Genomic DNA, 26,446 nt, shown 5'->3' on the forward strand with positions numbered 1-26,446 from the left:
TTTTTTCTTGCATGAAAATGGTGTCATTGAGATGGATAATTTAATATAAAAAAATGGTCACTATTTATGCAAGTAGCTCAAGAAAAATAACCTTCTAGTTTGCAAGACCAATTCATTTTCTTTGTAGGAGATGACTCTTTATGCATCAAATTGAAGCCAATACTTTATTTTTTTCTAAACAAAACCCTTTTATGTGATATAACTGTTTTTACCTTTGCTATATATATGTCTGTATATTATATATACAAAAACATTAGCCTCACTCCTATGATCACTTGCATACACTATTTTTCTAGCAACAAAATTTCACTTAACATATTGAAAACTTCTTTGTCAAATGAAGGGCAAGTCATCAGTGAATCTAACTCCAAAGCACAAAAAAGGTTTATGGTCACCTGATGAAGATCAAAAACTAAGAGACTACATCCTTAACCATGGTCTTGTCTGCTGGAGTTCTGTCCCCATTAATGCTGGTAATTTGATATTAATCAAACTGATTAAAGATAACATCTTTTCTATTGTCTTGATGATCTGTTTGGTGATGAAGGATTTGCATTTTCTTGAAAATGAAGACAATATTGGAGTTGACTTTGTGCTTTTGTCTTCACAGGCTTGCAAAGGAATGGAAAGAGTTGCAGGCTTAGATGGATTAACTATCTACGGCCAGGATTAAAGCGCGGAATGTTCACTGATCATGAGGAGCAGACTATCCTGACCCTTCACTGCACGTTAGGCAAGAAGTAAGATAAACACATGGACTCTTTTAGGGTTTAGCGTTCGATTCACATTCGATACTTCCATTCCAATCACAACACCCTCAGCTCTTAATCTTTCGAATTATCAGTTGGAATTGTGGGTTTGTACCGTTTAGAAATCGTATATAAAGTAATTGTAATATTACAAAGCTTTAGAATTCTATAAAAAAAATTTTAAAAAAAATACAAGGAGTCCTCATTTTAAAATCCGCCCTATGACACCAAAATGATTGAGCCGACTCTGTTTACTAGTTACCTTGTAATATCATATATTTAGGTAAAGAAACTGATGACAGACACTCTCAAATTACTCAGGTGGTCCCAGATGTCACGACACTTGCCAGGAAGGAGTGACAACGAGATAAAAAATCACTGGCATTCTTACTTAAAAAAGAAAATCGCCAAATCAAACACATTAAATGAAGAATCATCTTCTATTTCGTCTTTGAAATCAGTAAGTTCAAGTCTCGAGTCATCTCGAGACATGGACAATTTATCAACTGGCCATAAAATGATCATGCCAAAGATCTTATTTGCTGATTGGATTCCGCCGAGGTGTGATAATTCAAACGAATTGTCGGTTTATGGGTGAAGAGGTATGTACCCGCCTCAACACCAAGCAAGGCGGGTCAACCCACAAGATAAAGACATTATGAAGGCACAAAGCCAAAACCCAGGCGCATCGCGCATACAAAACATGCTCAGGCATCATATGCTCGCGCATAACATATGCGCGCGGCGCATATCGCATGCTCTTGCACATCACATATGCTCGCGTGTCACATATGCGCGTGGCGCACCAGCGCGCGGCGCATATCACACGCTCGTGCATATCACACCTGCGCATGAAATATCTGCGCGTGAGAATAAAAAGAAGACTTCGCGCATCCTCAGGATGGGCGCATATCACACGTGCACATAATCAACCTCGTCCTTATCCAAATCAGGATCAGGGCAACCTTGATTGTGCACGTCAGACACTCTTCTAGAAGGCATCTTTTTAAGGAGTAAGAATATGCTGATGTTGACAGCTGCCAAATGAAAGGTCGACAACTCAGCATGACACATGTGCTACCACATGATTTCAACCAACGAGAAAGCGCCAGGTGTCCCAGAGGACACGTGGCGCAGTGCGATTGGAGGAGGCCAACGAGGCTGAGCCCAGCCAGTGGAAACCCTAGCACTATAAATACAGCATCAACTCCACTTTGATGACACATTCATTCACACTCAATCATTGACAGTTACAAGCAGTGATATCACATTCAATCATATTGAATTATATTCACTCACAGTCAGTTACAGAAAAGCACACAGTCACACAATCAAGAGTATTCAGCGATTCAGCAATACTCTTGAGATTTCACTGACTCACACTTTATTATCTTCTCCACAAAGATACTGATTCTCACGCCGGAGGGTTACCCCAAAGAGGACCCCTCTGTCCCTTTCTGAGGGGTAAGTAACGGCGCTGTTCATTTTGTAGGTGGAAGAACACGGATTCAAAGGAACCATCGGTGAAACAGTTTAATCATACCCGAGGAAAGTAGATCTGCTACCAGTGAGTAGATCCACGTTTCTTCATTGGCGCCATCCACTGTTACAAACGGCAATCAGATCTCATCCAGATCTACGAAAAAAAATCAATCACCATGGTTTCTGGAGTTCGTAACGTTGATCAAGCTCTGGAGGATATTGAACGTGAGGGTGTTAACGACGGACAGCAGGTTCTGAGGGTTCCGCGTGATTCTACGCGTACCACCAGCAACCGTCCCTTCGTCACAACCCCTCACGGCCAGACTGAAACTCCTCCAGACGATCACACGTTACAAAATATGGCCGGCGCGAAGCTCAAAGGACCAATGGGTCCAGAAGATGAAGCAAACGATCCGAATGAATGGCTCATAAATGAGCAGCGGCGTCTGATGGAAAAGTACACTGAAATGATCAAACAGAAGAAGCTAGCCGACCAAACACAAAGGCAAGCGATTGATAAGCAGCCTACAAAAAGGCCGCGCGCGCCGGACGAAGGGCATTCTGTTCACACTGCACACACTGAGTTCAGTGATGAAGAAGTGCATAGCATGAGGAAGACAAGGGATACTCATGCAGGAGGCTCGCAGCTCCGCGCGCCTGTGAACATGGCGCCTGGGGCCAGAGCAGATCTGGATCTGCACATGCCATACAGCCCACCGGTCAGAGGGCAAGTTGACGTAACCACACCCTACAGACCAGCCATCCTGGTAAAACACTCAAAGTTTACTGCGCGCATCGCGCAGGCTCCCATCCAGCACAAGACCAAGATGCCAAGTGGTCTGGGCAAATATGATGGCACAACAGATCCAGATGACTTTTTGCAGGGTTTCTATAACACGGGAAACCTAGAGAGCTGGACGATGCCAACATGGTGTCATATGTTTGCTCGCTGCCTCACGGGTGCTGCGCGGGTATGGTTCGAAAGCTTGCCGACAGGGCAAATTGATGGGTTCGAGGAACTATTAGAAAAGTTCCAAGCCCACTTCGTGCAGCAGCGCAGGCACACGCGCGATCCTGATGACATCATGCACTGCATACGCAGGAATGATGAAACGATTGAAGATTACATCACTCGTTTCAATCAGGAGTCCCTGGCAATCGGGGGCATAACTGAGCAGCTCCTGCGCGTGGCCTTTATACAAGGCGCGCGCAGTGATCAGTTACGACGAGCTCTCGTAAGCAAAGATGGTATGCCCACCACGTGGGCCAAGTTAATGGAGGCATCGCGAGTTTTCGCGAGAAATGAGAAACAGATTGCCCAAGATAGGGCAAGAGAAAGAGCGCATCAGGCTGAATCACCGCGCAGCAAAGAGAAGAGGCCCAAACAGAACTCTGTATGGTCCAGGTTGCAGCCAACAAGTTTTTCTTCCGCGGAAAAACAAGCGCAACCAAGCTCACCCCAGCCCCAAAAGGATGCTCGTAAACACGGGGAGGGTGACAAGAGGGAGGGCGGCAGAGATCCCAGCAGACCTCTGCCAAGAATATGGACTCCCCTCACTAAAACACCTTCACAGGTGTTAAGTACTGAGAATGTCCAATTCAAGCCTCCCAAACAACTACACTACAAGGGACCGCAAAACAGTGGCAAATATTGTGAATTTCACAGGTCAGGTCCCCGGGCCACAACACCGACGCATGCCATCATTTAAAGGATGCGATCGAGAAGGATGTAAAGTCGGGCAGGCTGGCTCACTTGGTAAAAAACCAAAGAATAGAAGATGAGCAACCGGAGGGAGCCTCTGCCAGCAAGAAGTACAAAAGAATCTGTGTGGCTGAGGGGGGACGACAAGGGCAGAAGTCAAGAAAGAGAAGCGCGCAAATTCACGGAGATTGGCGCGAGCAGCAAGTCATCTTCCCAAGAATCAGGGGAGGCCCTTCAATAAGCAGTCCTCTAGTCATCACCACACACATTGCTCATTACGAGGTGTCAAAGGTCCTGGTGGACACTGGAAGCGAATCTGACATTATGTATGAGCAGTGTTTCAGAAAGTTAGACCCGGCAGACCAAGCGCGGCTCGAAATTGTGAACGCACCGATCTGTGGTGTCTCAAATGAAATCATACATCCCCTAGGCCAGATTCAGTTTGAACTAACTATGGGGGATGATGAGCACAAGCGAGCCGAAGTTGTCAACTTCTTGGTTTTGCCCACCACGTCATGCCACAATATGATCCTGGGTAGGGAAACGATTGCCCAATTTAATGCTGTACCGTCGCCAGCGCACGGCGCATTGGGGATCCCTACACCAACAGGCGTAGCATTTGTTTACCGCGATCATTTGTGCGCAGTGACAAGCACGCCGCGGGAAGGGAGAATGAAACTTACAATGGCTGACAATGCGCCAGAGAAGTGGATTTTAAACCCAAAATTCCCAGAGCAAACGGTCACAATTGGCGCTACCATTTCAGACGAAACGAGATTGAGAATGAAAAAGTTGCTTACAAAATACACGTCGGTTTTCGCGTGGCAACACTCCGATATGACGGGGGTCCCGCGAGACTTGGCGCAACATTCTCTTAACACGTTTAAGTCGGTGGAGCCAATTGCACAGAAAAAGAGAATCATGGGGGATGAAAAGGCGAAGGCCATGAATGAGCAAGTGGAGGACCTGTTGCGCGCAAACATCATCCGCCCAATTCGATACCAGACATGGGTAGCCAATCCTGTGATGGTAAAGAAAAGCAACGGGTCATGGCGAATGTGTATTGACTTCAAGGACCTCAACAAAGCATGTCCGAAAGATTGTTATCCCCTCCCAAACATCGACGCAAAGGTGGACTCCGTGGCGCCATTCAAGCTCAAATGTTTCCTAGATGCCTATAAAGGCTATCACCAGATTCAAATGGCACCACAGGATGAAGACAAGACGGCCTTCAGAACCGACAAGGGTGTTTTTTGTTACACAAAAATGCCCTTTGGTTTAAAAAATGCGGGCGCAACCTATCAGAGACTTATGGATTCGGTTTTCAGTGAACAAATCGGAAGAAATCTAGAAGTCTACGTCGATGATTTGGTGATCAAGAGTAGGGAGGAGAGACAAATGCTCAAAGACATCGAGGAAACCCTTCAGCGCCTAACGGAGGTTAACATGAAGCTCAACCCGAGCAAATGTACTTTCGGCGCAGAAGAGGGGAAATTTCTTGGTGTAATGGTCACTAAGGATGGTTTCAAGGTGAACCCTGAAAAGGTGGAAGCCATCCTTGACATGCCTTCACCATCCACCATGAAAGAGGTTCAGAAGCTGAATGGTAGATTGGTGTCAATCAACAGGTTCCTAGCGAACCACGCCAGCAAATCTACTCCATTCGTTAACACCTTGAGGAACTGTTTGAAGAAGAGCCAATTCAAGTGGACGCCTGAGGCTGAGCAAGCTTTCACTGAGATAAAAGAATGTCTCATTAAATTGCCAGCGCTCACAGCTCCACTTCCTGGCGAGACCCTTACATTGTACCTGTCAGCTGGAGACCGCGCGATTGGCGCAGTATTATTGGTGGATCGCAAGGGGATACAAACGCCGATATACTATGTGAGTTGGGTGCTCACAGACCCTGAGACGCGCTATTCCATAATGGAAAAGTTAGTTTTGTCACTAACACACGCGTCGCGCAAGCTCCATAGATACTTCAATGGTCATCCTATTGAAGTTCTGACTGGTTACAACATCCAGCAAGTTTTGCGACGCCCCGCGCTATCCGGAAGGCTGACAAAGTGGGCGCTGGAATTAGGTGAACACACGATCACTTATAAGCCCCGTCCAGCGATAAAGGGTCAAGTTTTGGCGGATTTCATCACGGAAATCCCAGACGGAAAGATTGAAGAAGCTCAGCGCGAGGTAGATCCTCCGCGAGCAAATGATGAAGAAGATGTTTGGAGGCTATTCACTGATGGAGCCTCCAACAGCGAAGGGTCCGGCGCAGGCCTCAAACTGATGGACCCTGATAATCGTGAATATACTTATGCTATCAGGTTGGACTTCAAGAGTACCAACAATGAGGCTGAGTATGAAGCCCTGCTGGCTGGTCTGCGCATCGCGCGCAAGTTTGGGGTTAAAAGACTAGAGGCGCATGTTGATTCTTACTTGGTAGCTGCTCAGGTCAACGGCCTATATGACGCCAAGGAGAACACAATGCCTCTGTATTTAGAGCAGGCAAAAAAGCTCGTTGAGCAGTTTGACTTCTTCAGAATAATACACATCTCGCGCAGCGAAAACAAGTCCGCTGACGCGTTGAGTAAAATGGCATCAACTAATTTTGATCACTTTGGCAAGGATGTCAGGGTGGAGGTAATGAGCAGCCCGTCAGTGCAAACGCAATCGGTCCTTGTAATTCATACAACCCCTTCATCCTGGATAACTCCAATAACAGAATTCCTGATGAAGGGGAAGTTACCGGACGATCGCGCACAGGCGAGAAAGATAAGACACAAGGCACAGAACTATGAATTACTTGATGGTACATTATATCGGCGCTCTTATCTTGGACCACTCATGAAGTGCCTGGATGCTGAAGAAGCAACCTATGTGATTAGGGAGATTCATGAAGGAATCTGTGGAATTCACGCTGGCCCGCGCATGGTGGTTGCCAAGGCGATGAGCTCAGGCTACTATTGGCCAGGCATGTACTTGGATGCGCTAAAAGAAATCCAAAAATGCAAGGCATGTCAGAGCTACGCGCCAAACACCATGCGTCCAAAGAACAACTTGATTCCAGTCACCTCCGCATGGCCTTTCCACAAATGGGCCATTGATATTGTAGGGCCCCTGCCGCAAGCGCAAGGGCGAGTGAAATTTTTGGTAGTGGCGATAGACTATTTCACAAAATGGGTTGAGGCCAAGCCACTAGCAAAAATCACAGCTGAGGCGATGAAGCAATTTATCTGGAGCCACATCATTTGCCGTTTTGGCCTTCCCATGGAAATTGTGAGCGACAATGGCAAACAATTCACTGACAGGAAGATATCAAGCTGGCTCAGAGAATTGCACATCAACCAAATCTTCACATCCGTCTACCACCCTCAGGGGAATGGTCAAGTGGAGCGCGCGAATCAAAGTTTGCTAAATGGGCTGAAGAAAAGGTTGGAGGGAGAATCCCACTCTTGGGTCGAAGAGTTACCTAATGTCCTGTGGGCGCATAGGACATTAAGCAAAACTAGCAATGGCGAATCCCCGTTCAGCCTAACCTATGGGACTGAGGCTATGATCCCAGCAGAAATTGGATGCCCATCCCATAGGGTACTCATGATGAGCAAAACTGATAACGAGCGCGAAAGAAGATTGGACCTTAACTTGCTTGAAGGGCGCAGAGAAGCGGCTATCATTAATGAAGCCAGATACAAGAAAAAGCTGGAAAAATATTATAATCAGCGCGTTAAAGAATGCCACTTCAAGAAAAATGATTTTGTCCTTCGAAACAATGAAGCTAGTCGCGCAATACCCCCAGGAAAAATGTCCCCCAATTGGGAGGGACCTTATCAAATTTCAGAAGATTTGGGGAAAGGCGCGTACGCTTTAAAAGATTTGAATGGAAAAAAGATACCGCGCTCGTGGAACGCGGCACAACTTAGAAAATGCTTCATGTAAAAGTTCAAATTTGTAATGAAGGCTTTTAAGCCATCATGAATGATGATTCGCGCTATCTTTCAATATTTGTTCTATTACCTTTGCATACATGTTTCACACTTCCTTTATTAAATTGGAACAATATGACAACACTATATTGACTTCAAAACAAAATAAAGTGAAGTAAAACATACATGCGCGAGCCTTAGCTCAAGCGCGTTAACGAGTCTTAACTCTAAAACGTCAGGGCCTTAGCCCAAACTTACGAGCCTTAGCTCAAACACGTTAATGAGTCTTAACTCTAAAAACGTCAGGGCCTTAGCCCAAAACAAAGAGCCTTAGCTCAAAACACTCACAAACATCCATCTTACATCCCGCGCAGCCTGATCATAAGAATCCTTAAACATAACTAAGGCAAAGTACATGCCATATCATGTTAAGGTCTCAGGTCGAGGTCGCGCGCGGAATCATAGTGGATATCTGAGTAACACAAGCTGACATGTAATGGCTAAACTCATACTTCCAGCCCGCGCGACAACGACGCGCGAAAAGGAAAATAACGACAAGTTAGCGCGCATGTCAGCATGAACAAGATACTGCGAGAACCACAAACAAAATAGAACAGAGGTTAAGGGAATAATTTCCATACAACCTTGTTCTTATTTTAACGTGCAAGCATATCTTATATCTATAAAACCAAACATGAAGAGATGAATGGAAATGCGCAAGATATGAAAACGAGAGAACAAGTTTCATTCCATTGGATCGAAATTTACAAGTATGATGAGTTACAAATTACAAGTATAAAAAATAAATATACAAAATTTGATGAAGGGCTTCTCAAGTCTCCACGTCGACGTCAGCCGCTTCATCATCCTCATCATCTCCCGCAGCATCTGGCGCGGTCTGCTCCTCATCCCCGAACTGACCATAGTCAAGTTCTTCCTCCTCATTGGAGTCTTCGATCACAACGGTGTCACGAGCAGATTCTTTCGCCCCACCAGAGCCGCTGGCAGGGGCAACATCCCCCGCGCCACCATCATCGCCACCAGCCCTCTCGCAATCATCAAGCAACTTCTTTAGCGCGCCGAGGTCGGGCTGGTCAGCAAGCGCAGCTATCTGTAAATCATTAGAAAAGTAATGAGTACAAAACACTTAGAAAAGTTAGTCAAGAAAAACTCATTATGATCAACGTACCTGCATAAGGATGGGGATGGGAGTATTCATATACTTTTCCCCCACCGCGGCCATGTCCGCGCAGGCCGCATCGCTCTTGTAAGGGTACTCGGATGGGTTCTTCCTCAACATGCCATATTCATACCCATCCGTAAACCCTTCAGCTCGGCCAACCAAACGCGCGGCGGCATTGCAGTCCATCACAAGGGCTTGAAACTCGGCGGAATATTTCATCGCCAAAGCGCAGCGAGCCATGCCCTGTGACACCAGCCATTGGCGATCCTGCGCGAGGCCAGCAACAGACGTCTCGAGGGCAGGAACCTGAGAGTTTAATAACTCAACAGTTTCCTTAGTCTTTTTTAGTTCCTCCTTATCAGACGCTGCTGCCGCCAAAATTTTTTCTTTCTCCGCCTGCGCAGCACCAAGTGCTTCCTGGCTAGACGCCGCCGTCGCTAAGGCCTCATCTCTATCGGCCTGCGCGGCCGCCAAATCCCTTTTCAGGCGCGCAACCTCGCTCTCCAGTGATGATTTCTCAGTGATACTCTGGACGATAGCTTGGTCACGCGCCTCGGCCTGCTGTTCCAAGACACGCACTCTGCGCACGTACTTGGCAACTTCGGCCTCCGCCAACTGCTGCTTCTCCCGCGCAGCTTGGAGCTCATGCCCGCGCTTGATGTATGCGGTGTTGGCACTTGCTCTGTTTTCACTGAGCTCCGCCTGGAGTTTCTCAGCTCGCGCGCGAGCATCAGACAGGTTCCAGGCGGCCACCTTAGCCTCTCGCTGGGCTTCCACAAGAGCGTCGCGTACTTTAACATAATCACGACGAAGCTCTTGGGAAGCAGCGAAGAAAGCCGACCCAGCGAAAACATGGTCGTTCAGCAAGTCCGCGCGGGTGCGCTCCTCCTGATACCTCCTTTCAGTAGGAGGCACGGCATGAGCCCAGAAGTCCTCGCATACGCCCATGGATTGAAAGGAACTCTCTTCATTAATATTCCATCTCGGGCGGTAAACGGGGACACCTTCCTGCAAAACACAAGAAAAGTTCTAAGTCATAAAACATACTTATATGGAGGTACGCGCAGCGGACCAACAAATCAATACATACCTGCGGGGAAGAAGCAGGAAAGTCAGCGCCAGCCCCACCAGAGGTCTGCGCTGCGAACACTTGCGGCATCGCAGGGCTGGCGCGGTCTCCCAAGGAGTCTTCAACTTGAACCCCCTCGTCCTCCTCGTCTTCTTCAACAGGCCTCTTCTCCTGCGACCTGGAAGGCTCCAAACCAGCCTCGCGGGGAGGGCTGCGTGCAGGAGGAGGCGAGGGAGGTCTCGACGCCGCCAGTTCGGCGCGCAATACGGTTTCCTGCTCCTTGGTAATCCCAATAAGGGGAGATTCAGCACTAGCAGGAGCAGGACCAGAACCAGCGGCGCCGGAAGTGCCGCCGGGAGTATCACCAGCAACTGTTGCGCCAGCTACAACTCCTATCAACAAATAAACAACGAAAAATTGTTTATGACTGACTCCAAAGGGAAAAATTTAAAAGACATATGTGCAAAACTTACCTTGGCGCAATTCTGTTCGCGCATCGAACATCGCCATAAAATCCATTCTACCCTTTTCAGAGGGTAGAACAGGGGACTTCGATGGAGTCCCCGGCGCAGCCGTGGCACCTTGTGGCGCCTGCGGCTGAACTGTTACCGTCGCTGCCTCTGCAAACATTTAAAGGAGCAAAGGTTTAATAACAATTCAGGCAGATGAAGATAAATAAAGTATACCTGTTGCAGGCGCGGCACTGCTTCTCTCTTCAGCCGCGCGAAAGGAGGAGGCGACGCCACCATACCTCAAGTGGACAGGAGGTCTGCCCACTCTCACAGGCAGAGAAGCTAAAGAAACCTTTGTGGTAAACACCTGGGTTTCCTTAGGTCCCTTCGTTTGAGCATGGGGATGAGCGACAGGGGTGTCCTCTTTCTTCTGTTTCTTACTGGCCCCTGCGCCAGATTTCCCCTTAGCTTTGCGCTTTAGTAAAGGCGCCTCCTCTTCCTCCTCCTCCTCTTCCGCGAGCTCTAGCTCGTAGTTTTCAAGCGCATCTACAAAAGCAAGCGACAGAAATGTTAATAAACTTGGGTATTCTAAAGGAATGAGCAGCAGTGCGAAGACTTACCAGGCGCGTCACCGTCAAAGTCAAAATCCAGATCTACTGGGATGAACAGGTCATCGAAGCGATCCGGGAAACCAACCTCCCCAGCGCCAAGTTCGACGGAGCCGCCCTCCACATGTTCATCATAAGCGGCAAGGATGTAATCCTTGGTGACTGCGCAAAGCCAAGTTAAATGATATCAGCAAAAGAATTATGTTCGCGCAGAAAAAATAAATAAAGCAATGAAATAAACTTACACAACCCGTCGACTTGGATAACGGGCTCAAGCGCGCTGTCGGCCCAGAGCCTGCTCATGCCGACCCCAACCAGCGCCTCCTCGCAAATTTTCTTCGCGGGGGATGGTTCGGCGGTCAGTTTCTTAACCCATGCGCCAGTTGGGTTCTTGAGGACACCCTCATCCGCAGGCGCAGAAGTAATAGAGCGCATGGTCATACGGATGGGGATCACACCGGCCTTAATGTAAAAAAACCTCTCAGACCAGTCATGAAGGCTCTTGAATGAAACAGTGGAGCACTTCACTTTCTGACTGCGAGGAATAAAAGAGATCCAATTGTCTTGGATCTTGGCCTTATAAAAATATTGAAAGCGCCGAGGAGTGGGTTCCTCGCGCTGGGATTTGCACATGAACTCAAAGTGAGTCACGCGCACGAGTCCAAACGGATGGACTTGGGATATGTGAATCCCATAGAACTTCAACAGTGCACCCACAAACCTTGTCATCGGGAGACGAAGGTTGCAGTGGGAGAAAAAGTGGCTATATAGGGATATATAGCCGGCAGGCGGGTCCGCCGCCGTTTGCCCGGACCTAGGCAACATGCAGCCAAACAGGGTGGGAAAGCCCTGAGAGGTGATCAGGTTGTCGAGATCTGCCTGCTTCAATTTGCAGGGGATTTCATTCCACCTTTTGGTGGCCTTGGTCCTCCCTACTTCCTCCGATGTGGTCTCAACAACTTTCTTCCCCTTCCCCTTTTGCTTCAATGTCGACATCACCACAGATTTCACACGGCGTCTTCGAGAGGCAACGGAGGTGATTGAAGGGCTAGACGAGTATGAACTATCAGACATACAACTGTAATAGCCGATAATCGAGGATTCGAATCGATGTAAACACTCAAATCAGAATGTGAAAGCAGAAATTTGAATTTTAGCAACAATGAAGATGAAGATAAAAATTTCCTAAGAGCCTGCTTTTATAGGCCCAGGAGAGAGAAATGTGGCAGCTGATCGGGTTTCACGCGCCCCCACTCGCAGGGGCAACCCAACGACGGCGCGACACGTGTCCCTAACAGCTGTGTGAGGGGACAAAAAGATGTAACCGACCTGCCACGGAACAGAGACGCGCCCCCACTCGCAGGTACTAACCAATGCGAGTGCGACACGTGTTCAAGACAGCTGTGTGAGGGGACGTGAAAGGCAACTGTAGCACCTCGAGCACACGAAACGTCTGACACGTTTACGGCGCACGTCATCACCAACCAACTTTGGACCTTTCGTTTTCAACCAAATGGATAGAACTTCGCGCGACGATGGAAACAACAAAGAAAACGACAAAACCCCCTATAAAAGGACAATTCAGTGAGTCTAATATCTATCTTACCACGCTCGCGCAAGATAAGACACACATTAGACTGGGGGGGCTTGAAGAGGTATGTACCCGCCTCAACACCAAGCAAGGCGGGTCAACCCACAAGATAAAGACATTATGAAGGCACAAAGCCAAAACCCAGGCGCATCGCGCATACAAAACATGCTCAGGCATCATATGCTCGCGCATAACATATGCGCGCGGCGCATATCGCATGCTCTTGCACATCACATATGCTCGCGTGTCACATATGCGCGTGGCGCACCAGCGCGCGGCGCATATCACACGCTCGTGCATATCACACCTGCGCATGAAATATCTGCGCGTGAGAATAAAAAGAAGACTTCGCGCATCCTCAGGATGGGCGCATATCACACGTGCACATAATCAACCTCGTCCTTATCCAAATCAGGATCAGGGCAACCTTGATTGTGCACGTCAGACACTCTTCTAGAAGGCATCTTTTTAAGGAGTAAGAATATGCTGATGTTGACAGCTGCCAAATGAAAGGTCGACAACTCAGCATGACACATGTGCTACCACATGATTTCAACCAACGAGAAAGCGCCAGGTGTCCCAGAGGACACGTGGCGCAGTGCGATTGGAGGAGGCCAACGAGGCTGAGCCCAGCCAGTGGAAACCCTAGCACTATAAATACAGCATCAACTCCACTTTGATGACACATTCATTCACACTCAATCATTGACAGTTACAAGCAGTGATATCACATTCAATCATATTGAATTATATTCACTCACAGTCAGTTACAGAAAAGCACACAGTCACACAATCAAGAGTATTCAGCGATTCAGCAATACTCTTGAGATTTCACTGACTCACACTTTATTATCTTCTCCACAAAGATACTGATTCTCACGCCGGAGGGTTACCCCAAAGAGGACCCCTCTGTCCCTTTCTGAGGGGTAAGTAACGGCGCTGTTCATTTTGTAGGTGGAAGAACACGGATTCAAAGGAACCATCGGTGAAACAGTTTAATCATACCCGAGGAAAGTAGATCTGCTACCAGTGAGTAGATCCACGTTTCTTCAATGGGGATGCAATGTATCCTACTTGGAGCTCTCAAGGAACATCTATAAAAGAAGGATCAAGAATTAGTACATTGAACCTTGGAAGTGAGGTAGATATGGAAAATGACCTTAGTGATTTGATACTAGAAGAAAAAATATATTCATGTTTCAATATTAATGACTTATATTCAGTTTCAACCCCTAGCCAATCTAGTTCAAGATCTCTATAACTATGGGTGAAGCTAAGTTTTATTCTTTATGGACTTTGAGGTCCATGAAGTGTGAGTTGTTAATATTTGAAGTTGGAGGTTTGGAGCAATAATTAACACATATTGTGTAAAAACTAATAAAAGTGTTCATTTTATTTTTTATTAGCATTCCATTCTTTCAGACTAACAATTATAGACGGCTTTTTATTGCAAGTAAGCCATCTTATCAATAGAAGAAAGAAACCATAACAAGTATAGTATGTAAATTAACTCTTAAGTTGCAAATATAATATGTAAATTTTACCTGTTTATATAAATTAGAGCATCCACAACAGAAAGTTTGTGGGTGCTCGTTTGAGTGATGTGGCATAAGATGAACGAGGAGGCGAAGGACGGAGCATTGTGGGGGAAGGTTTTTAGTGGGTTTGTTGCTGCAAACTTGAGGGCGTAAGGGGATGGGTGACCAAACTTTCACACATACACACACATACATATATGCTTGTTATATGTAATTTTAATAGTATTTAATGGGGTTTATGAAAGTTTAATGTTATGAAGAAAGTGGGATTTCTTTAAAAAAGTTTGGAATCTAATGTGGTGGTTTGTATATATAGGTTTGACATTGTGGATGCTTTTAGTTATAGAAGTATGTGATGGTGTGACAGTAATTTGTAGATCGGTTTGGTGTTGTATAAAAAGTGAGTGTTTTTAAAAAGTTTGAAATATGATGTAACAATTTGTGGACATAGCGTGTTCTGGATGCTTTAGGGATGGATTATTGGATATGATTCATATGTCTATCTAGGAGAAGATCCTTATTTGGAGTTGATTTTGAAATTTGAAATTTTGGATGTGTTAAAAACGCAACCATCCATTTGATCGTCCTTTGATGTATGGTTTTGATTAAGTTTTACGAAAGATAGAAAAGACAATCATAGAATAAATTCACAAGGGATTGGTTTGAGGACACGAAATGATCCTTGAGTGTGGTTCAAGAGTCATAATGATCCGAGTGGTCCATGCCATGTTGGTTCCATGGAAGACATTGATTCAGGCAAGTTGCGTCTATTGGGTGTTGAAGTGTTTAAAGGTGATTATTCAAAGGAGTGTGATCTTTCAGTTGCCATTTTCCAACGAACCATTGTGAATTTTCGCAAAGGTGTTTATTCGAAGAGGTTTTGCTACTTTTTGAATGGTCAAAGAGCCGTCTATATATAATAGTGACAAACTAGTTAATTTATACAAATAAATATGAATTGTCAAGTTTGCTAACGATTAATAACATTATCAAATTTGACCAAGTTTTGCATTGATTGATGACACTGTAAAGTTCTAACAACTTGCGTAATTTGATATGACCTAAAATGACCTGGTCTATTATATTTAAACTCGCTAAGACTTTAATGATCATTATGGCCTAATAACGGTTAATTGTGGATTTATCATCAATCGTAAGTTAATATCTAACATAATTTATTGTAACCTAAAATGACATAATCATAATTGATCATAGTTGACCTTGATTAACCAATATCAATCCTCAATTAGACGGCCTATTGTGGGTTTCAAAATAACGTGGAGGAGCTTTATCGCCCCCAAACACCGCACCAGGGTTGCATGGGAGGGGTGGTAAGGGGTAGTGCTACAAATTTTTAACAAGGTCGTAGGGGGGGATCGTCGTGGTGAGGCCATCTTCTTTTCACTCACTCTTTCACACACACACAACCTTAACATTAATTAGTCGTAAATATTAACCCTTATTGGCTTGGCATTAATTGATCACCATTAACCAGTATGACCTTCTAAATTGCCCAATATTGACCCTATTTCACCTTCGTTGTCCTTAATTGTCTATTATTGATTTTTTTTTGTTTAAATACAATATTATTATATTTTTTAAACTCAATATAAGAAATGTTGACTGGTATTGTAAATTATCCAACAAGAATATCATGTATAAAATCTCAAATCCATTCACTTTTGTTAGCTGTGTCACAATAAAATGTACATGGGGTTGGTGATATTGGTTACTTACCACCCAAGAAATCTAAACAAAATATCCACACAAACAACTTCCTTAGTAGTGTTTTCTTAGCTGCAACCTGTTAGTTTTGATTTACTTTCAAAGTCTTCTAGATCACAACCCCACCATCAAGAGAAAACACCTTCATTATCAAATTTTTATATATTATCCTAATGATATTTATACATTTAGAACATGCCTTGATAAAGTTTTAAAACATTTTACGCGCGTATTTCTCTTAAGTGACCAAAGGTCAAAACAAATACAGATACATAATAATACATTTATACAGAAACAGCAAGCATGGACTTATATAACTATATTGCATCCAAAATGTGGCTGACCTCAGGCTTCAGGCCTCGGTCGGTAAAGATGTTCGAGTTCTTCAACACCAAAATAATTTATTCGTTTCAACGACACATTTCATTGGCGCTTACCAGTGACAGAACATGATTTCTAGTTTTTAATGCTAGCTTAGAACAGAAGGCTGCTGTTCACTGGTTGACAATGCCTGCTGGATTAATATTATAAAACCATTGACATTCCATTTCTTTTTAATTGGTTTTACTATTTTTTATAACCATTATATATAACTAATCATCACATTTATTATATAATAATACTTGAGAAATAATTCTTGAAAAAAAAAACTAGATTTAAGATGGTTCTTGTGATAGGAAACAAGCTGACGCGTTTATTTTCTGTATAAATTAATTATTTCTATGAAATAAAGAATGCCGACTAAATGATATGGTGCGATACTTTATATGATTATATCATTATAATGATCATATGGTCTGAAAGTTAACCCGGCCTGCTAGTTTTTTTTATTGCGTGAACTGCTTATGTGATAAAAACGTGTCTCTTGCAACAAATAAAGAGGGAACTTAATACACATGGCATGTCCAACCTACATTTCTAATGAACACTTGATTGAAACCCTAAAAAAACTAACGAGGTTAACTAACAGAGTTAACTTTCATTTACGCTAACCTGGCCTAAATTTCTAATGAACACTCAATTTGCAGTAACAGACACTTTTTTACCACACCATATCATAAAAATGGGGTTAGCTTTCAGTTAGTCTAGGATCTCTGGAAGACAACACATTCGAAGTTAGGTCTCTCTATAAACATTTCCTGAGGCCGTCCCCTTCATCCTATACTGACCCCGGCCCGGGCTGGCTTTTTGGGAAGCCCGTCCCCACCGTGCTCACGGCCCTGGCACTACCACTCTGTAAACATTTCCTAAGCTGTAATTGATCACGGCCAATAGATTTTGGATTATTAAAATCCAATAAGCCTTAATTACTACAGTTAACAATAATATTATTGTTTGCGGTTGCCAATATCATTAACATATACAGGCCGGATATGGATTTTATCTATATTTTTTTGGAAGAACTTGATCAAAAACCTCTAATAACTATTAAATATGCATGATTAATTAATGACTAAAATTAGTCAATGACTTTATTGTGATTATTTGAAAACTTTTTTATGTATAAAAAACTTCTGGCTATTGAAGAAAGAATCTTGATTTGGTAGAGAACAACACATATGTATGTCCCATTCATATATACATGTTTCTGCTTTGTGAAGATATACATATGTGCCGGCATATGTTATGCGTCAAATATGTATATGCTATATATATACGACGCATAATATATGTGACGACGCATAATATATGTGGCGCATATGCATATCTTCACACTGCTACATTACACATACGAGTTCATAACAACAAAAACTATATCCTAATATTCATGTGTTTCAACTAAATTATATATATATGATCAGCATGAGCCGCATTGTAGCCATCTATGATTTTGATTGTTCGTAGCCTCAACACTTAATTCACAGTTATCATAAATCTCTACCATTTTATACTTGTCATTATGAGATTGATAGATATACTCGTTGATGAATTCTGACAAACCATTATGTTTTCCATATCTATCAAGAGTGATTTGTTGTCGGGTTGGTTCACGGAAATTTTGTTTCGTCAAATTAAGTCAGGTCACAAGCATGTTTTTTGATGCAGATATAGGCTTTTAGATGTGATTTGACTGTACTGATTTTTTAAGGTTTTAGGTGATTTTAATTGCTTCAAACGCAAAACTTTATTTGGGAAAATAAAGTATTGTGTGTGCGTACACGATTAACTAATTATTGAAAACCATTTTAGCGGAGTTCCTTTATCCCACAACATTTTAGCGGAGTTCCCAAACCATATGCTTTGGTTTTCCCTAGTCCAACGCATATTTCTAAAAGCACGCTTAATCATTTGACCCATGAATTAGATACCTTTTTAAATCTTAGCTTAATGCACCAAATGCAAGAAAGTTGTATGTTTTTATCGAATCATATGTAACCAGTTATTTATTATTTACACTATCTTGTTATAATAATTTTTTATCTGTTTATCATTTGATGCAATCGATCCATCATACGACGAAATTCATGACATGCTATAACCAAAAAGAGGTGATGTGATAATTAAAAACAATTACATAATTATACTAAATTACAAGTACTAATAAAAGATTATAACATAAGTTGATAAAAAAATTGGTTAAGAAGAAAAATATGAAATGTTAAATCGTAGGCTACTAGGCCAACTTGAAACAACCAAGTATATGAATAAATTTATCACACATGTTCCGTTTATTATTGTCACATAATCTCTCTTATTATTATTTTTATACTTAAAAGACATATGGGTTAGTATTTAATTGAAGTTGTTAATTATCATATCTGTTGAATAATAAGTCGATTTTCGATTGGCGATGACTTGGAAGAGTTTTGATAACAAGAATCATTTCAATATAATAACGTTTAGTCAAACATTTTGTTGGGATATTAAAACTATGCATGCGAAGCTCGCTTTTCTCATTTGGATTACTTTATTCTTGAAAAGTTTGTATTGTCGTACCGCGTACATAGATTTAATTCTAGAAAAAAATATGATACGAAGTTAGATCCAAGAGTAGCATACACATTTAGACTAACTAGCCAGGACGCAACTTAAAAAGTTGAGTTGCAGGCCCATGACTGATGAAAAGGTCAAGCCGAATCAGAGGAATGTTCATATACATTTTAATCATAACATGAGAACGCAGAAAATAATACAAATTTATAAGAAAATGATAACGTAAGAAACAATACCAACTAAAATATCAATCTACATAAACAATGATTTAAAATAATAATAAAAAAAAACCTAAAAATTATAACAACAGAATCAAAATCAAGAACAAAATAATAACTGCAAAAGAAAAAATCTAATAATAACAACAAAATATAAATCAGCAAATACTTATAACGTTTCATAATCAAAAATTAGCAAATACGAACAAAAAATAACAGCAAACACCTATAAAAATAAACCTAATAATAATAGCAAATTAGTTCTCACTATTTTCATTTTAAAAATAAAATGTATTTGATCATGTTTCAGCTGAATCATATGACATTCTAATAGCCCTAAAAAATGTATGAGTCATCTTGTGGATCCCATATCCACCGAGTCTATAAAAAAAATATAAAATTAATAAATTAAAACAAATAATTATAAAATATACAAATAATCTACTAATATTTACCCGAAAGGTACTAAACATCTCCCTTAAGACGCTATGTGGAACCTTTCTAAATTTGATCCAATCTCCATCAAGTTTTTGATCTAGTAATACACAAGCACTCCTATGAACACGTCCAGATCCAAACCTATAACATTAAAATATACAGTAATTATAATCAACAAAGATAAAAATGTTGAAATTAAAAAACATACTTTCTTCCCATGCGTGAGATCCACCTATCACCACCATCATCCTTACCGCTAGCACCCTTACCACTGCCATACTTCTCACCATCATCATCCAGATGACTACCATCTTCCTCGCCATAATCGTCCTCATCCACATACGTATAAATGTACATGCCAACCTAACAATAGATATATACAAATAAAACAAGTTAACCATATCTATAAACACACACGTAGGCCTGTACGTTAACTATTTGTAAGATTATCCTTAAATTTAAAGACACGCTTCATTACAACAATGGATTTTATACTAAAAGCTAGTTGTGCACTAATTTAGTCCTAAGAACAGATGAAGCAAACATATTTTTTATAGACTAACTTCTGCAAAATGTATGGCATAATCAATCTAATTAATTTGTTCCAAAAAGGAGGCATAAAATCAGCATATCCAAAATACGCTCATATAGCATTCAACCTTAAAAACCATATCCACAAGAAAACCTAGAAATCTGTTTATTAACATAATTTTCGGTTACTTGATGAACACAAAATCAGGAAATTACCTCGAAAAGGATTCTGCCAAGGGTAGGAACAGGTGATGGGAAGCGACAGCAAAAAGGCTCTATGAAGTGAACTGAGGATTTTACTCTTTTAGGGTTTGAGAAGGCGCCAAGGGGAAAAGTTAGCACCAAGAGTTTTAATTTGGGGGGAAACTTACCGCCAGCATGTTTTTAGTTTGGGCTTGAGAGGGTGTTTTGGGCTTTCTCAACTTAACCTTACAAAATTAGGAATGAGCTCGGTACCGACTGGTATCGAAAATCCCGATTATGAAAATCCAGGTTATCATGGTTGTCATTGTTAAGGAATCTTGGACTGTGACTGGCTTGTGGATATACCGTCGTGTAATGTTTTTCTCCTCCGTGGATGGCTGGTTGTCCGCGGACTTCTTTGAGAAGTGATGGGTCAAGATCCGCGGGTGCGGTCCAACATCACTTTATGGTTTGCTTGGGCTTGCGGATGGATTTAGAACCCTATCACTACGCATGCACACACTAGCACATGTACATAGACTAACGCATACACACACTCATGCATATACACACGCATACATAGGGTTGAGTCCGACGGTGGGTGGTGGTAGTGGCGGACAATGATGATAGCGGACGATGGGTGGTGGTGGCGGATGGTGGGTGGGGTGGTAGTGGTGGATGGCGGTGGCAGAAGGTTGGTGGTGGACGGTGGTGGTGGCGGACGGTGGATAGCGGTGGCGGACGGTGGGCGGTGGCGGTGGCGGACGGTGGGTGGCGGTGGCGGATGGTGGGTGGTGGCGGTGACGGACGGTGGGTGGTGGTGGAGGACGGTGGGTGGTGGTGGAGGACGGTAGGTGGTGGAAGACGGTGGGCGGTGGTGGCGGACGGTGGGTGATGGTGGGGGCGGTGGGGGCTGGTGGCGGACGGTGGGTGGTGGTGGAAGACGGTAGGCGGTGGTGGCGGACGGTGGGCGGTGGTGGGGGCGGTGGGGGACGGTGGGTGGTGGTGGCGCACGGTGGGTGGTGATGGCGGATGGTGGGTGGTGGTGGTGGCGGACGGTGGGTGGTGGTGGAGGACGGTAAGTGGTGAAAGACGGTGGGCGGTGGTGGCGGATGGTGGGTGGTGGTGAGGGCGGTGGGGGTGGTGGCGGACGGTGGGTGATGGTGGGGGACGGTGGGTGGTGGTCGTGGAAGGTAGTTGTGGGCGATGGTGGGTGTTGGTGGTTGTGGATGGTGGTGGTGGTGACAGAGGGTGGGTGGCGGACTTTGGTGCTGGACGGTAGTGGTGGTGGCGACGGACAGTGGGTGGTGGTAGTGGACGGTGGTTGTGGCCGATGGTGGGTGGTGGTGGTGATGGACGATGGTGGTGGTGGTGGGTGGCTGACGGTGGTGGTGGCGGACTGCGGTGGTGGTGGGTGGTGGTGGTGACGAACGATGGGTGGTGGTGGTGGCACACGGTGGGTGGTGGTGGTGTTGGACATTGGGTGTTAGTTGGATGCTAAGAAGTGTTAAGAAGTTGAACAATACTTTATTTTTTAAGACCATAAAAGCATTTTTCATATGTTTTTTTCTAAAAAAACAAACAGTTTTCAAAAGATTATGTCTGTCCACTTGCAAACGTAAGGCCCTTTTAAACTTTTTAAGTAAAAACAAACACAACCTAACACACGCATTAGCACATATGCCTTTACAAATTATACATACATTATGTAAATAAAAGTCATTCGTAATTAAAACTTTATTAATTAGTAATGTGTTAATAACAATCATATATTATTTGGTTTCTAATATATTTAATTAGTAACACTGAATTATAAATTGTTTTAAAAATTTATATATGTTATTCTTTATACCTATACTAAAGTATTAATTTGTGAATACTTTTAAATTGTTTTTTTTCTTATTAATCTAGTCAATTAGATTTATAATGATCTTATAAAAGCAACTTAATTTTTTTAACATTTGTCGGAAACTTGTTAGAAGTTTCATAAAGTTCCGATACTTTTCCGACAAACACTAAAAAAATATTAACTTTTTTCTGTTATTCATCAATTACATTTGTTAATAATCTTAATAAATAAGAATAATAACTTTTATTTAATATTGGTCGGAAACTTATCGGAAAGTTTATTGAATTTCGACAACTTTCCGACAAAACTTCCAAACATTAGGATTTTTCTAATTTCACTTAATAGATTAGTAAATAAATGGAAAAATGGTCGGTAAAATATCGGAATCCTTTGAACGCTAGCGATAAAATTCCAACAATTTTCTCGAAAAATTGTTGGAGGTGTAAGTTTTTTTTATTTTGTCGGAAAATTATTTCTAATTTGTGGGAAACTGCGTTTGTCGATATTTTGTCGGAAACATTTTGTAGGAAAGTTCCCTCTTTTCTAGTAGTGAGAGTAGCATACACATTTGGACCAACTAGCCGGGACGCAACTTAAAAAGTTGAGTTGCAGGCCCATGACTGATGAAAAGGTCAAGTCGAATAAGAGGAATGTTCATGTACATTTTAATCATAACATGAGAACGCAGGAAATAATACAAATTTATAAGAAAATGAGAACGTAAGAAACAATACAAACTAAAATATCAATCTACATAAACAATGATTTAAAATAATAATAAAGAAAAAAAACCTAAAAATTACAACAAAATAATCAAAATCAAGAACAAAATAATAAAAGCAAAAGAAAAAATCTAATAATAACAACAAAATATAAATCAGCAAATACTTATAACGTTTCATAATCGAAAACTAGCAAATACGAACAAAAAATAACAGCAAACACCTATAAAAATAAACCTAATAATAACAGCAAATTAGTTCTCACTATTTTCATTTTAAGAATAAAATGTATTTGATCATGTTTCAGCCGAATAATATGACATTCCAATAGTCGGATATGAATTCTATCATTTAGAGCCTCATTTGGAAGTCAAGATTATATCTCATTCTTAGCCATCTTTATTTTTTCCTTTTATATGTAAAAACACGTGAATCTTTTATTTGATTAATTTGTACGTAGAAAGTCAATTTCTGATTAATGTCTTGCTCACTTTTAGTCCTTACACGCAATATTTAGGCTTACCCTCTTAAATGGAGTCTAATGTAGTGGTTACATTATTCAATAAGATATTAACATTTTTCCTTCAAGATTATATTTTGATTACTTGCTTCCTCTCTCCGTCAAAATGTTGGAATACGTAACTCCCACATCGTGTACGCGCATGTCTTACGCATTTGTCTACTTGAAAATGATTTTGACGAGTTCCTTTACTCAGAAACACACCAAATGCAAATCCTTGTATGATTTGTATTGCTTAATGATTGAAGGTGCATGCATATATAGTCATTGACCAAGTTTTTGGCCAACTGTTTGATGATGTTCATATTAGATTCCAAGAACTGTAATGCTATTGTCATAATTCATAAATGGACCAAAAAATCATAGCAAATAGTCATAATATAAATAAATGTCTCTATTATGTCTTGTCATACTTGACTTTAATTTGTATAAGTTTTTAGTCTTGATATAATTCATAATTTAATCCATATAGTGTTTAGAGGCCATTTAAATATTAATCCAATGCATAATATATATAGAGTCATTGGTTTCTATATAAATGCCAAACCATACATAATCTCAGTTGTTCATCATCAACTTCTCTCTTCATTCTCAATTCGATCCTTAGCTTTTTATTCGCTTAGAAGCTCGTTACTTGAGGCGCAAGCAATCAAAGAAACTGAAGATGAAGCATAAAAGAGGGTTATGGTCTCCTGATGAGGACCAAAAGTTAAGAGATTATGTGATGAACTATGGTCATAGTTGTTGGAGTGCTGTCCCTATTAATGCGGGTAACTTTTATATTCGATTATGCTCTTTCTTCAACAGCAAGTAACGCAACGCATTTCACTTTTCGTTTGCTTTTGAGCATCTTATATTGATCCTGACGGTTGATACTATGTGTATAGGTTTGGAACGCAACGGGAAAAGTTGTAGATTGAGGTGGATTAATTATCTTAGACCGGGATTAAAGAAAGGTGCGTTTTCTATGCAAGAAGAAGAAACTATCCTAACCTTTCATGGCCTTTTAGGCAACAAGTAAGCAGTATACACTTTTGCAAGTCTTAGCACATTTAATGCCACAAATTATTATTTTTTATTTTTTGTAAATTATGTTGATCAATTTTTTTAAATGGCACAAATTATTTATTTTGGTAACTTGTTTTGACTAGGTGGTCTCTAATATCCCAACATTTACCTGGCCGGACCGATAATGAGACAAAGAATCACTGGCATTCTTACCTGAAAAAGCGAGTGGCGAAACCAGAACACCATGATAGTCAGATTAAACAAGAATGTACAAGCTACTCACACACGGGGCACACAGGGTCCTCAACATCACCATCATTATCATCATGCACGAACTCGGTTACACCAAACCCAAGTTTGGAATCAACGGATATCGCGAAAGTCAACAAATTGCCAAAGATTTTATTTGCGGATTGGCTTAGCCTAGAAGAGTTCAACGGACATGAGAGTTCAATATGCGCGGATGGCATTAGCAACGGGTCAAATTACCAAGAAACCCCTGGAAATGATTTGGTATCAAATGATCAGGGATCTACAGATAGCAGTGAGACTGTTAATTGTCTAAGCAAATATTCAAATGAAGATATGGTTCATACCCAAATGAAAATTGATCAAATTTTCAACTTCAATGATGGAGATTTCAATATTGAAGACTTGTTAAGTATGTAAAGGATAAGGATTATTAAACAAGGAAGAGTAACAACTAATTTGTAAAGTGATTGTTATTAATGTTATATCATAACTAGTAAATACTCTTGTATATGTTTTTCCATGTAAATGTTATGTATGTAAACAGCTCCATGTAGTTTCTTCTCTAGGAAAACATTGGGTTTTCCAACTAACTAAATAAAGTTGTCGTTTTCATTTGTGGAAACAAATTAAAATATTAAATATTGAGTTTATTAGTTGTCAGTTGAACTTAACGTCTTTGAAGTGATGGTTATTTGTATAAACAACAGTACATGTCTTTTTTTTATCTCTAGGAAAACATTAGGTTTTACAACTAAAATAAATAAAAACGTCTTTTTTATCTGTGGGAACTCAATACTACAACACCGTTTACAAAACAAATAAATAATATTAAGTGCATAGTTTATTAGTTGCTAGTAGAACTTAATGTCTTTGAAGTGACGGGTATATGTATAAACGACAATACATGACAAGACTCTCCGACTTGATCAACTCCATATAGTCGTGTTTTCGTTACGAGTATGTGCCATCAACTCTTTGAAGAAGTTATTTTCAAGTTTATAATTAGAGATACTACTCTCAAGTTGAGAAAAATCTTTAAAAATATTTTTAAAGTATAATTCAAAGCTCCTATATCTAGAAGAAAGGTAGATCAATAAAAAAAAAAGTAGGTCATGTTTGACTCATATAAAACTGTCACACCTCAATCTACAACGGAACATGCGGAACGCGACATAATTTGTAACTTAGCTCAAAAGCATTAAAGTAAATTACACGTGTTAATACATAAATTATTTTATTTCATAAAATATCAAATACACAAAAACACAACCATAATATTGTTCGCAAAGGAAATTGCAATTAAATCTTTAAAACAAAGTTCAATATTTATCCAACATACAACCTAAGGTTCATTCTAAACTTCATCGTTTGCTTCATCTCATGTAGTTGCATGCGTTATGTCTAAAAATACATAGTTTGTCAACATAAAGTTGAGAAATTAATCACGGTTTGCATATATATAATAATTGAAAATGATAATTCCTTACGTTAAGCATGAATTACTACAACTAGTGTAACAATAAAAGTAAAAGCCACTTCTCTTCATCCCAAACAGGTCGAATTACTCTAGCGGCGTCTAATTATACTAAATGAGGATGAGATACCAACAACCATAACTCGTAAATGAACACATAGTCACATTCTCACGTATAACTAATTGAGCAAATAATTGAGCTGTAGTGTGAAAAGTAAAATAATTCCGTTTGCAAACACATAACGCCCCCAAAATATAAGACGGTAAAAAAGAGGGTGTGATTACTCACCTTAAC

General features: G+C 41.4%; 1 protein-coding gene and 1 pseudogene across 1 annotated transcript; both read left to right on the forward strand.

Moving 5' to 3' along the window:
- The first annotated feature begins 337 nt into the window (after positions 1–337).
- LOC143553739 (transcription factor LAF1-like) lies at positions 338–14,020 on the forward strand (annotated as a pseudogene).
- Positions 14,021–24,057: 10,037 nt separating this feature from the next.
- Positions 24,058–25,116, forward strand: LOC143553740 (transcription factor LAF1-like). Its single transcript, XM_077043658.1, has 3 exons — positions 24,058–24,187; positions 24,305–24,434; positions 24,569–25,116. The coding sequence occupies exons 1-3, from the start codon at positions 24,082–24,084 to the stop codon at positions 25,092–25,094; spliced, it is 762 nt and encodes a 253-aa protein (XP_076899773.1). The 5' UTR covers positions 24,058–24,081; the 3' UTR covers positions 25,095–25,116.
- Positions 25,117–26,446: the final 1,330 nt, after the last annotated feature.

The sequence above is a fragment of the Bidens hawaiensis genome, unplaced genomic scaffold (genome assembly GCF_021521415.1).
Source record: "Bidens hawaiensis isolate Kalapana, Puna unplaced genomic scaffold, B.hawaiensis_p1.1 tig00017357_1, whole genome shotgun sequence".
NCBI lineage: Eukaryota > Viridiplantae > Streptophyta > Magnoliopsida > Asterales > Asteraceae > Bidens > Bidens hawaiensis.